General features: G+C 43.3%; 1 protein-coding gene across 1 annotated transcript in view; it reads right to left on the bottom strand.

Annotated features, from left to right (window-relative positions):
• The window catches only part of ANKRD13A (ankyrin repeat domain 13A), a 464,307-nt gene that overhangs the window by 330,720 nt on the left and 121,367 nt on the right, over positions 1-12,220 (bottom strand). Inside the window, exon 8 of the mRNA XM_086943131.1 lies at positions 10,642-10,723. Within this exon, the coding sequence (XP_086799257.1) occupies positions 10,642-10,723 (82 nt within the window). The remainder of the gene's footprint in view (positions 1-10,641; positions 10,724-12,220) is intronic.

Raw genomic sequence — 12,220 nt, 5'->3', positions numbered from 1 at the left:
GGAGCTCCAGAAGGCATTATCCTAGATGTTACCGGGTAAAGCACCTGTTCTGAACAGCTTCCCTTGTGAATTTTTTAAGAAATATCAAACCCTTCTAATATCCCCTATTTGGAAGCACTAAATACGTCCTTTCAACACTGGCTCCTTCCGGCGGACTGGCTTCATGCAGAATTGTTGTATTCTTAAAATCCTGTCGCCCTACCGAACAACATGCCTCGTATCGCCCAATATCACTTAACGTTGAAGACAAATTCATGGCCAAAGACATAGCTACCCGCATAGTACCGTATATTACGAATTTAGTTCACCCTGACCAGGCGGGCTTCATACCGGGACAGCTACACGACACAACAGCCGGCTTATACAAAATGCCATTGCATCCGTGGATCGACTTGGAGAGCCAGCTGCGACCCTTGCTGTCTGACATGGACAGGGCATTAGATTCACTTAGTTGGACTTATTTATTTGCACTCCTGAGTCGATTAAATTTCGGCCCTAGTCTCCTCAAATACATTCAACTCTTATATACTGATATCACCGCCTCAGTCCGGGTGGCAGAATCTACATCACTAGCCTTCTCTATTAAGCAGGGATCCAGTATGGGCTGCCCCCTCTCTCCATACCTCTTCGCATTGGCCATGGAGCCCCTCGCGGCCTGGTTGCGGATCGACGCACAGATCCGCAGCTTTCAGTGGTCCAGAGAGGTTTCCGACTGCATTGCACTCTACGCAGACGATGTCCTATTTTTCCTTACGCGACCAGACAGATCGGGACCCAGACTACTCCGGATCATGCAAATCTTTGGAGAGGCATCCGGTCTTTATATGAATACCCACAAATCATATCTGTGGCATCTGCGGGGCGGAGGGCACGGGGGCGAGTAGGAACATGAGGTGTTGACGGTGCACAAGGGATTTAAATATCTTGGGGTCTTCCTGTTGTCCTCCCAACTTGTATCTTGGGAAAGGAACCTGGCCCCGTTGTGGACGCAGATCAAGGAGCAGACCCGTTCCTGGTCTCATCTGCCGCTCTCCCTATTTGGCAGATCTGCCATCTTCAAGATGGTCTCACTGCCCAGTCTACTATACCAGCTTTAAAAATCACCCATACCTGATCCCACCAGTCTGGTTTAGACAACTCAATTCAATTCTCCGACACTTCCTGTGGGTAGGCAGTGCAGTCCGGGTGGCACTGAAAACATGCTTCTAGTTCACATACTGTGGAGGCATAGCAACACCAGACGTCCAAGCATATTATGCGGCCTCACATCTTTTTATCCTGAATGACTGGTGGTAGAGGGGCAGACGAGATGCCGCCTATGTAATTGAATGTCTGAAGATGGGTAATATGTCACTCAACATGGTTTATATATACAAGCTCGGCCCTGAAAGTGTTGCCTCCGGCTACAGCCACGATATTTAAAATGTGGAAGAGATCCACATTTTAAATCCACATTTGGGATGGTTGCGCAGATTAACAAAAGAGACGCCACTTTGGCTCAATGTCCTCCTCCCTTCCCTGGCTGGGCTATCTGGTTTCTCCGGCTGGGATGCTATAGGTATTTCCATGGTGGGTGATGTTCTCCATCGCCAGACACTAATGTCCTTTCAGGAAATGCAACAAGAATATACAATGAATAGATCGCAATTCTATAAATACCTTAATTTCCGCCATGCCTTTTCCCTATGTCTCGCACACCAGGGAACTCTGCTGGACTTCAGTCCTTTTGAAGATAAAGTCTTTATGGTGGACCTTGGGGAACATAAAATTACCAAGATGTACCGAACACTAGTAATGAATAGCCCCACTACACCTGATAAAACGCGGGCTGCATGGCAGAAAGATCTTGGCCCTGTAGATGATGAAGACTGGGCAGAGGCACTGGAATTCCCACGAGCTGCGGCTATTGCAGTGCGACTACGATATATTCACTTTAAATATCTTCATAGAGTTTATTACACCAGATATAAGCTCTGGCGGGCTGGGCAAAGGAATCTCCGCTCTGCCAGTGCTGCCAAATGACCGATAGTACTCTTATACATACGGTGTGGCAGTGCACCATACTGTTTAAGTTCTGAGGGGGTCATCACATGCCTGTCAGAGGTTCTCGGGTAGGACATCCCATACTCACCTCGCCTGGCCCTACTCCACATCACCGATGACATCGGGGTAACATCTATAAACGCCATTTATTACTCTTAGGCCTTACATTTGCAAAGCGCCACATTGCAAGGGCATGGAAAGATGCGTCCCCACCACTGGTTGGGGTGTGGAAAAGGGATCTTGATTATTATATGGGTTTGGAATTGCATTTCTTTAAAGCGATAGGATGCCCCCAGAAACATCCCAAGATTTAGAAGAGGTGGGTGGAATACCATGGGCTACTTCTGGAACCCATTTGACAAGAAGTGTGGAGATCTGTGATTAACAAGGCTGTAAATGTATGAATAACAGAGCAACGTGGCTAGGCCTGACATGTGAAATGCAATAACATAGCAGTAACATGACACTACAGCTCCATGTTGGAGCATTATGTTGTATCGTTGTTGTTTTTCAATTATTTGATAGAGATCAAAAAAGTCAATATCTTTACTCATGTACATATATCTTGTATTGTTTGGTTACCTGGCCTTGCTAGGCCTATTGTGGATGCGGACAATAACATTTGTAGTTTAAAAAAAAAAGGAATAGTACTAAATATCTCCACAGATTAGGAAAAGGGCCAAACATTTCTGTTTTGCTAAGGATTGTTTATTTTTTTCTGGGATCTTTAAAGTCACAAATTGTGGACTGATTGACAAAAAATAACATTTTCAGGCTTTTTTAGCTTGTTTTCTTCTCAGTATTATTAGGTCTTGTCCTTGTTTCATCCTTATGTTGTGTGGTCTGTCTTCCTCTACAGTCAGCGCCTAAATATCCAGTTGTGGGTGATGATTCGCACTTCATAAATGATTAAATAAATGAATATGATCCCTCCCTCCATGTTTTCAGGTACTGAAAGTTATTTCCAAGGTCCCAGACATGGGTCCCGGGCTCACTGTGTCCCTGATTTCAAGCAAGACTGGCTGATATGGGGTAATGTCCCGAAACCTGTCCCAGTATGCTTGTTTCCGGTCCAGGGAGGACCTGGCTTGACAGTTCGGGCTGGACTCTTCCAATGAGGAAGAGGGTCAAGATTGATTTGAATATAGTGAAGTGATTACATTACACAGCTGAGTGTAAGAGCCCAAGCTTTATTGACTGTTCGTCTCCACAGCTTCCATGAACTGATAAACTCCTCTTGGGATTCAAATCATAATGTTCCATTGCCATGACAGTGACATCATAAGTAATGATAGCCAAGGGCGTAGACATAGAACTAAAGGAGAGACTACCACATCTCCTATCGCTCAAATGATTCACATAGTAATAAAGAAAAGAGAATACCACAATGAATGCATATAATACAAAATAAAATGATCATGGAAAATAATAAAGAAAATAAAAAATAAACAATGAGAAATATACATTATAATAGATAAAAGTGACTAAAAATACAAACTACAGATTTAAACGATTTGGCGGAACACTGATCCTACTACTTCTTCTCGGATTAAACTCTCCTTTACAGGTTTATCACCAGCTACAGAAACTTGTTATGATGTACCAGGCCTGAGAGTCATTCCAAACAATCCCTGGTGATACCACCCAAGAATGTTGAGCCCCTTTTTGGCTAGGTAAATCTTCCCTTAATGCGTCTCTCTTTAATATTAAGATATCTGTTTTTCCCCCCCTCCCCCCCCTTCCCTCCTTTCCCCTTCCCCCCCCCCCTCCCCCTAGCAGATAAGAGATCTGTTTTCCCAAGCACTCTCAACAGTTCCTCAGTAATCATAGTCATCCTTGCCCCCGAATCAACCAATAGTTTCAGACATCTTCCATCCATCAAAATATCAACTATAGGATCAACATAATCTGCTGATTCATCTTTCACCACCACTACATAATCAGTAAGTGAACTAACCACTTCATACACAGGATCACGCTTTGAGTCCTCAGAGTACACAACATTGACACTCCCCCGAAAACTACACATTTTCGCAAAATGTCTTTGTTTCCCACACTTACGACACGCTGCGATTTTCGCCAGGCATATCCGCGAGTCGGGATAATTAGATAGGAAACCACACTTATTGCTTACATTTTTTGAGTATTACCCCTTTTTTCCTGTTTTACTTGGACCAAATCTATTAACCTTTTGATCATTATTGGATTTGAATTTGTCTCCCTGTATTTTCTCATTGGGGTCTTTTTGGTCCTTAATAACCCCTACAAGATTCTTCTCTGGTTTGAGTTCTTTTGAGGACTTCTGCAACAATTCTATGCTTTTTACGATACTAATCTTTTCTTCTAAAGTAGGATTCTTTAAAGTGAGTAATTTTTCTTGAACTTTCCTATCCCTGCAATGCACAACTATTTGATCTCGAATAAGCTGTGAACAAAAATGCTCGAACTCACACTCGGACACTAAAATGTGTAGAGCTGCTACATAGGCTACAATACTTTCATCACTCTCCTTTTTTCTAGTAAAAAACTTGGGTCTAGAAACGACAAGACTGCTTTCCACATCAAACTGTTTTTCTTTTATTCCCACAGCTTGGACATAAGCATTGAACTCTTCCTCTCCCGCAACCACAGCGATGGGAGATAAATGTTCTAAGACAGAATGACCTTCAAAACCTAAATTGCGCTCCAAAATGAAATGCTACCTCTCAGCGCTGAACCTCGAACCGCCTATTGCCCTTAAATATTTTTCAAAAGCTCTATACCAAACTTTCCATTTGACTGGTGGATCACCTGGAAGCGGTAAAAAGGAGGGAGGGGCTTGTACATTTTGCATGGTGAACACAATAAAAAATACAATGAAATCCTATGCACACTTTTTGACACACCTGAAAGAAAAATGTAAATAAAAAATAAATAACAAAAAATTAAGCAGTCAATGAGACATTAGAATGGCACTGTAGATGATGTACTCATAGAAACATTGAAGATCACTAAGCACACATAGTGAAAATGACATCAGCAAGATAGATGGTATATCCAGGTCTGTGCTGCAGTACATAAACAAGTGGCCAGTGGTGCATTCAAGAAAACGGCACAATAGTCACTTCCCTTTGATTTATGAAATTAGTCATCAACAAGAGAATCAAGAGTACACCATCGCCAAAGATAAAAACTTTAGACGGCTGGAGACAATGCACCTAAATAACAAACCGACGTTGTGCTACTTAACTCATCCAAAAGAGAGCTGACATGTTGTTATGAAACACACAACACTTGATAGTACTGATACGTTGCTGTGAAACGCAGTTATATGAAAATCTAGAAACGTTGTTGCGGTACTCACGATCAAGGTACTTGAAGCTGAAAAGAGAACACATACAACGTACTCCCCATACATGATGACGTGTATACGTTTTACACTGATCACAGAGCTCCGTTGACGTGTATGCGTTATGCACTGATCGTGAAGCTTTATTGCAACTAGACAACAACAGACAAAGCCTCTTACGTATTCATTCACATTCCGACTTCCTGCTTCAGACCGGCGACATGCACATGCGCAGAAAACTCCTCAATGCCTCTGTGACGCGTAATCTTCCAGCACTGACTCCCGCTGAAAACTCCACTGCGTCATCAATTGAGAAGACGCTCAGCAGGGGAAGGACCTCTCTTCATAGAAACTTCAACTGTCAATGCGCCCAAGAACCACAGTGCACGATCGTGCTTCCAACAGTTTAAATGCCACATGATCACGCAGGCAGTAACTCCGGGTTCAAACACGCATCAACCCGTGACAGGGGAAAGTGACTGGTAAGGTACCAGTAGATTCCCTACAGTCAATCCGTTCACAATAGCACTGGGCAGATGGGGTGATGGAAAAAAGATGAGCTCACCTAATACATAGTACCCACAGCTTAGATGAGATGTCCAGATGGCAGGGACCATGGCAAGGACCCTAGACACTCTTCTCTAGGCTGGCCCAAGTTTGTCAGAAGAGGTAAAAGCTGCACTGCTGCACTGAACATGAACCTTCACACGCAGGAGACCTTCACTGCACACGTGGGTGGAGACAGGAACAGTCCTTGTTGCTAATCCATTGTGCTTTGAACGTGTGGGTTTGTATCCCATCCTCGTCATCAAATTTGAAGTGATTACACTACACAAGTAAGTGTAAGAGCACAAACTTTATTGACTGTTCGTCTCCACAGCTTCCAGGAACTGATAAACTCCTCCTGGGATTCAAACCATAATATTCTATTGCCATGACAGTGACATTATAAGTAATGGTAGCCAAGGGCATAGACATAGAACTAAATGAGAGACTACTACATATAGCTAGGCCTAAACTGGGGTGGCATGGTGAGCAAAAGAACAATGGATTTAACCCAGATCTCTTGACTTGGGTGAATGTTTGATTTACTCTGCAGTCCGTCTATCATCTGTGTGTCTTTTGCTTTCTCGCCGTAAGTGTGCTGGATATGCCCGGACGTGGGTCCCGGGCTCACTTTGTCAATGAATAGAAGCATCATGCGCATGGATGGGGAAGAGCGTGCGGATCTTGGGATGCCGCTGAAATAACAGGAGATACTCCTGGCAATTTACTTCCTTAAGATAGCTAAGGACAGGGGAAGGGCTGCCAGTAGAACTGTATAAGGCTTTTTCCTGAGACACTGGCCGATAGGTTACTACCGGTCTATCTAGAGGCCCATGTGTGGGGAGTGCTCCCAGGCTCCAGGCAGTAAGGGCTAGTCGTTCTGGTGGCAAACCCGGGGAAGGATCCGCTGGATGTGGTCTCCTATAGCCCCCACTCCCTGTTAAATGTGGACCAAAAATATACTCTGCTTTGTTCTAGCAGCACGCCTGCTTCGATATCTCCCGAAACTGGACCATACCGACCAGTCAGGCTTCATTCCATGCAGAAATACAATTTACAATTTATGGCGGCTAGTGCATATCTTCTTTCATGCCCCCTGCTTAAACTAAGATCAATATGCCTTAGCCTTCCTAGACATAAAGCAGGCTTTTGAGTCTGAGTGCTTGGAGTATATATTGCACGTATTACAGAAAATGGGAGTTTAGCTCAAATTTTTTGGCTGGGTACAACTCTTATACAAGCAACCAGTGGCACAACTGCAGCTTGGGAACTGTGCTTCTGATTAATTTCTATTGCAGATTGTGCCCAAACTCGACTTTGGTGTTTGGTGCACTTACAAATTGATAAGCTACAATTTTTGGACATATTAGGTACCCCCTGAGTCATCCCTAGGTTTCCCAGGGGTGGGACGGTCAGGTATTTATAAGAAGGGGAATTATAAAATGAGTTTTATATGCCCTGGGTTTAGTGAAATTGTACATTTCACTCCCCACATTTTTGTAAAGTGTTTACCAAAATTGACTTTTGTATTAGGAGCACTGCGGAGTGAGGTTCTGCAATATCCTTACATACTCAGAACCCCTAAAGTCTCCCCTATGTATACAAGGGGTGTGGGGTCTTGTAGATAAAGGCAGGGACCTTACAAAAGATGTTTTATAAGCCCCTGTGTTGGTAAAATGGCCCCAGTCATTTTTCACATTGCATATGCCATGCCACATAGGTTAACATGGCAAGAAGTTATTAACTAATAATTTCCATCAGGATCATCTGCAAAGGAGTTAGATGTGACTTTGGCTGGTTGACAGGGAACTGCAATGTCAAGAGGTTTGCTGTCTTCTGGGGGTGGTCCAAGACTAACTGTGGCAAGTCTGCCATCAACATCCAGTTGTCGAGGTAGGGAAGAATGGTACCCGCAGCATCCTAAGATTGGCAGTGCCTACCGCAATTGATATTGTGAACACCAGAGAGGCACTGGTGAGGCTGAAAGGGAGCAGTAAGCTAGGACAAAATGAAAGTACTCATGGTCCACCTTGAAACGTGGGTAGAGTCTGTGGTCTGCAGGATGTGTAAAAGTGGGTCCAATACCACCATCCAACCTTTGGGATTCAGGGCAGCAAGAACCTGGGCTGTGGTGAACATTTTGAAGTTGTCCTTGAGCAGGACGGAATTGAGAGGGCGCAGATCTACAATAGGAAAGAGGTCTCTGATCTTTGGCACAAGGAAGTAGCAGGAATAGTATCCTGTCCTGACTTTTGAGACTGGGACCCTCTCCATGGCTCCTTTGGGCAAAAGAGCTGTACGTCCTGGCATGAAATGGACATATGGTCCTTCGAGAAGTGGTCTGAGGTAGGCTGCAGGTGCAGTGGGATAAAAAGGAATAACAGGAAATAGCCTTGTCAGACAATCTGCAGGACCATTTCTCAAATGTAATGTGTTGCAGGAGTGGCTGGTCCTGCTGCCTACTGAAAGGCACACTAAAAGAGCAGAATATTGAGTCAAGTGCTACCCTTGGAGATCAGGTCATTGTCTGTTGTTCTCACCACCGCAGACACAAAATGGCTGGGAAGCCTGATGCCCATTCAGTGAAGTCTGACACTGAAGATACGCTGAGCCTCCAACATATCCCTAAAATGATAACATTATAAAGGAGACTGACTGACTGTGGTCTACTGAGACCGGAGATAAGCTCTCACCCTCCATGTCCCATAGTGAATAGATGAGGCTGGCTGAGGAGCACATATGCTTGCCGAATGTAGCTGCTCGTTTTGACTCGGAGGGCGGTGGCTGGAATGGCTTTAATGTTCACTCTACTGATGGATGCCTGTACCATCAGACGTCCAGGGGTTGGATCCTCCATTAAGAAGACCAAGTCACCTGGAACAGATCTATACTTTCAAGCAATCAGTTATTCAACAGCCCAGTTTGATTACAGCTTATCTCAAGACTGCAAGATCTAATCCATCAAAGTCTCATTAAATGACAAAATATTGTCACAATGCTGTGGAAAGCCAAAGTCTCAATAAAGAGAGATGAGTTTGGCTTTGCAGTGTGTAACTCAATACAGAGGCACTCTGATGTCAAACTAGATGTTGGAACATCCAGCTTAGAGTGTGACTCTAAGAACGACACAAGTCCAGAAGAGGAAAATGTCTCTTTCTTTGTAATTTTTCCTGTCTTACTGAGATGGAAAGACTTTGCAGGAAACATCTCCCATAAAATACAGTAGAAGTCAGCAGCTCTTGATCCTGCATCATCTGAGCAAAAATACATTTAACTGGTGTCACTTATTACTAGGCGCCCTTGTAAAAGTTGCATGTCATTTCCTGTGGAGTAGCAAGTCTCCGTTTATGACGGCATGGGGTACTGTTTGAAGTTGGTAAAATGTTAAGCGATGAAAAAGTTTCCAAATCCAGCCTGGTGCCTGGAAAGACGTTCGATCAAGGAGGTGAGAAGTGAGGAGAGTACTCATTAGAAAACAGGTGTTACTATTACTCAGTTTACTACTCAATATACAAACTCAGTAATCACTGGAAGGCCTTCCAATCACACACAAATTTGAGTTCCTTCTACTTTCCTTAAAGGTTGGTGCAAGAATACTTCTATGCCACTCCAGGGGATGACTAGTGCCTTTCAGGACAACTATTCCACAAACTGGTCATACCACTCTTAAAAGGCAGGGTGAGACCCCACAACATCAAAAACAGGTAGAAGGAGTGTCAAAGTAAACAATATTACCTACCATCATTTTGTACTGATGTCCCCAAAACCATTCAAAAAGTTCCATGCAAGCTTCCTTAGTACTTGTCTTCTATTATTTTATTGAAATAGGATGATCAATCAGAACAGTCTCAACAAATGACCCCAACCCTTAACTTTTGGAACTGGCACATCTGCTCTATAGGTTGTTGGGGTTTCTTTACTTAGTTGAGTAGCCAAGAAGTGTTATAAACGTTCCAATACAATCAGCAGAGCTGATGGACCCTTGAATTGAGCATCTGTATCACGGTAAAATGTTAAAAACAAACAAGGGAGAAGGAACTTAAAAAAATATTTAGGGTAAAGACAGTGGGCTTTAGCTGTTTATTAAATATATACCCAGACAAAGATACTACATACTGTAGCTATCACTCTAGTGATTAACAAGTACACTGTAGCTTTTATTTGTACCCTTTCATGGCGGGCAGTGCTGCGACACTCACAGTGAGCAGTTGAACTACATATAAAGAAAAAGCATTGCTAGGATTAAACAACAGTGCAGCACTTAATTTCCTTTCAACACATTATAAATCATAGTCCTAAACAGCTGCATGATGCATGTGTTTGACTGTCACCGTGATATCCATCTAGAAGATGGCTAAGATCATTTCCTGAGGAAGTCACTGCAAAACATAAAACCTTTGCATTGCTGCTGGTCCAGTACATGAGAAGTATAAGTGATAAGCAACTGCAATACTGATAGCAAATTCCTTATTCAAGAAGCAATGCACTCTTGAAAATGGAACATTTAACACAGATGCGAAAATCACTCTAAATCCTAAAGTCATATTTTAGAACACTAAAAGCAAACTTCCCTTTCAACTCAAAACCATAACAAAAAGGATGTGGAAGATGCTAGTTTGCAATTCAACACATTCACAAATTATTCGAGGCACTTTTCAAGTTATTGACGCTTTTCTTTACTGTCTATATTTATACAATATAAGGTGTAAATACAGTTAAACTACCTTTGTATCTGGCCTTTTCTTCATCCGTCAAATGTTCTGTCCTTGTTTTTGTCACTACATGAATGTTGTTGGCATTATAAACCTTGAGGAAATGCCAACAAAAGAAACAAATAGTTATCTAAACAACACATGATGCCTGCAGGATTATCAAAAACAGTAAACTGAAACAAAACTAAAGCCTTGCTATAGAGTGGCTATCTATGTTGTGATGCATATTAAATTACCTAAACTTCTAATGGCATTTGTTGTTTTTATCTTTCTTTTAATTATATTATGACCCTGACTGTCAGACATGTTATCACAATTATAAATTAGGCAAACATTGTATTACAAAGGAACATAGAAATCATTTTGCATGTCAAATAAGAAAAAGATAACTCTTAAAAGTTTCAAAGTGATTGCACTTTTCTAAAAACAAACACTTGCTGTCATAAGTCTTGAGTGGTAAGGGTACGATATAATGGCCCAATTGATCAGCCACCATGTACAGGGAGGGCAGTATAAATGATTTTCAGCTGGTGTTTTTCATGTAGCCCTCCCTACCCTTTTGCACCTACAGTGAAAAACAAGCATAGGGAAAGCCAATAGGTTTTTCCTTTAGGACTCATTGGTTTTGTTGATTGCTTTTGAAAGTGCTGTACTGCATCAGATACTCTGTACCAGGATCAAAATGAAAAATGTAAAAAGGGGCATTCCACTTACACGTGCCAGCATCAGAAAGCATGTGCGTGACAGTCGCATGATGCATGCTCCATCTGCTTTAATGTACGAGTTACTTACCTTCGGTAACGATGTATCTGGTAGAGACGGTTCTAGGTGCAGATTCCTTAATGTAGAATTATCCCCAGGCGTGAGACTGGATCCGGAAATTTTTTGGCCACAGCATCCCTGCGCGCCGGGGGGACAGCATCACGCGACTCCGCCCAGGCATCGTCCGCGTTCGTGACATCAGTGAGGTTACATAAGTCCCACCCCGGCGTGCCTACGTCAGTTTTTTCTGAGAACTTTTCCACACCACAACGCGGAGCCATCAGACAAAACTGTGGGAGTATGGGAACAGTGTACAAAAAAGCTGAAAACTTGGAAAAAGGAATGGGGATGAACAACACCATAAGGGCAGTGCCAACACTGCAGTACCCAAAGGCAGGGAAAAGAAGAAAGAACAGAGCGCAGCCCTGAGCAGCAACCCTGCCAGTACGGGGACAGCCCCCCTTGGAGACAAGAAACACATGGGAAAGTGTCATGACAACATGTAGCAGGACTACAACCCCCACCAATAACAATGAAGGGGAACCAGTCTGAGGCAAATAAGGAATGACAAACCACCAAGACAGCCCCAACACAGGGTGTGACGACCCCCCTTTGGAAACAAAGGACAGAGGCACAGCCAAAGACCCCAACCTAGAGAATAGCAGAGTGGTCAGAACCCTTAGTAAGAAAAGGGAGAGGCGAGAGGGCTCCGGAGACCCGCGCCGCCCTCTCGCAATTATCCTTCAACTATCCTGAATATTCTTATGGTGCCTTTGAAGTTCTACTCTTGCTGATCCTGCTACACCTTCCAGAACTGAGATCGGACTTC

The sequence above is a fragment of the Lissotriton vulgaris genome, chromosome 11, assembly GCF_964263255.1.
Source record: "Lissotriton vulgaris chromosome 11, aLisVul1.2, whole genome shotgun sequence".
In the NCBI taxonomy this organism is placed as follows: domain Eukaryota; kingdom Metazoa; phylum Chordata; class Amphibia; order Caudata; family Salamandridae; genus Lissotriton; species Lissotriton vulgaris.
This window is presented reverse-complemented; position numbering and strand designations above follow the sequence as displayed.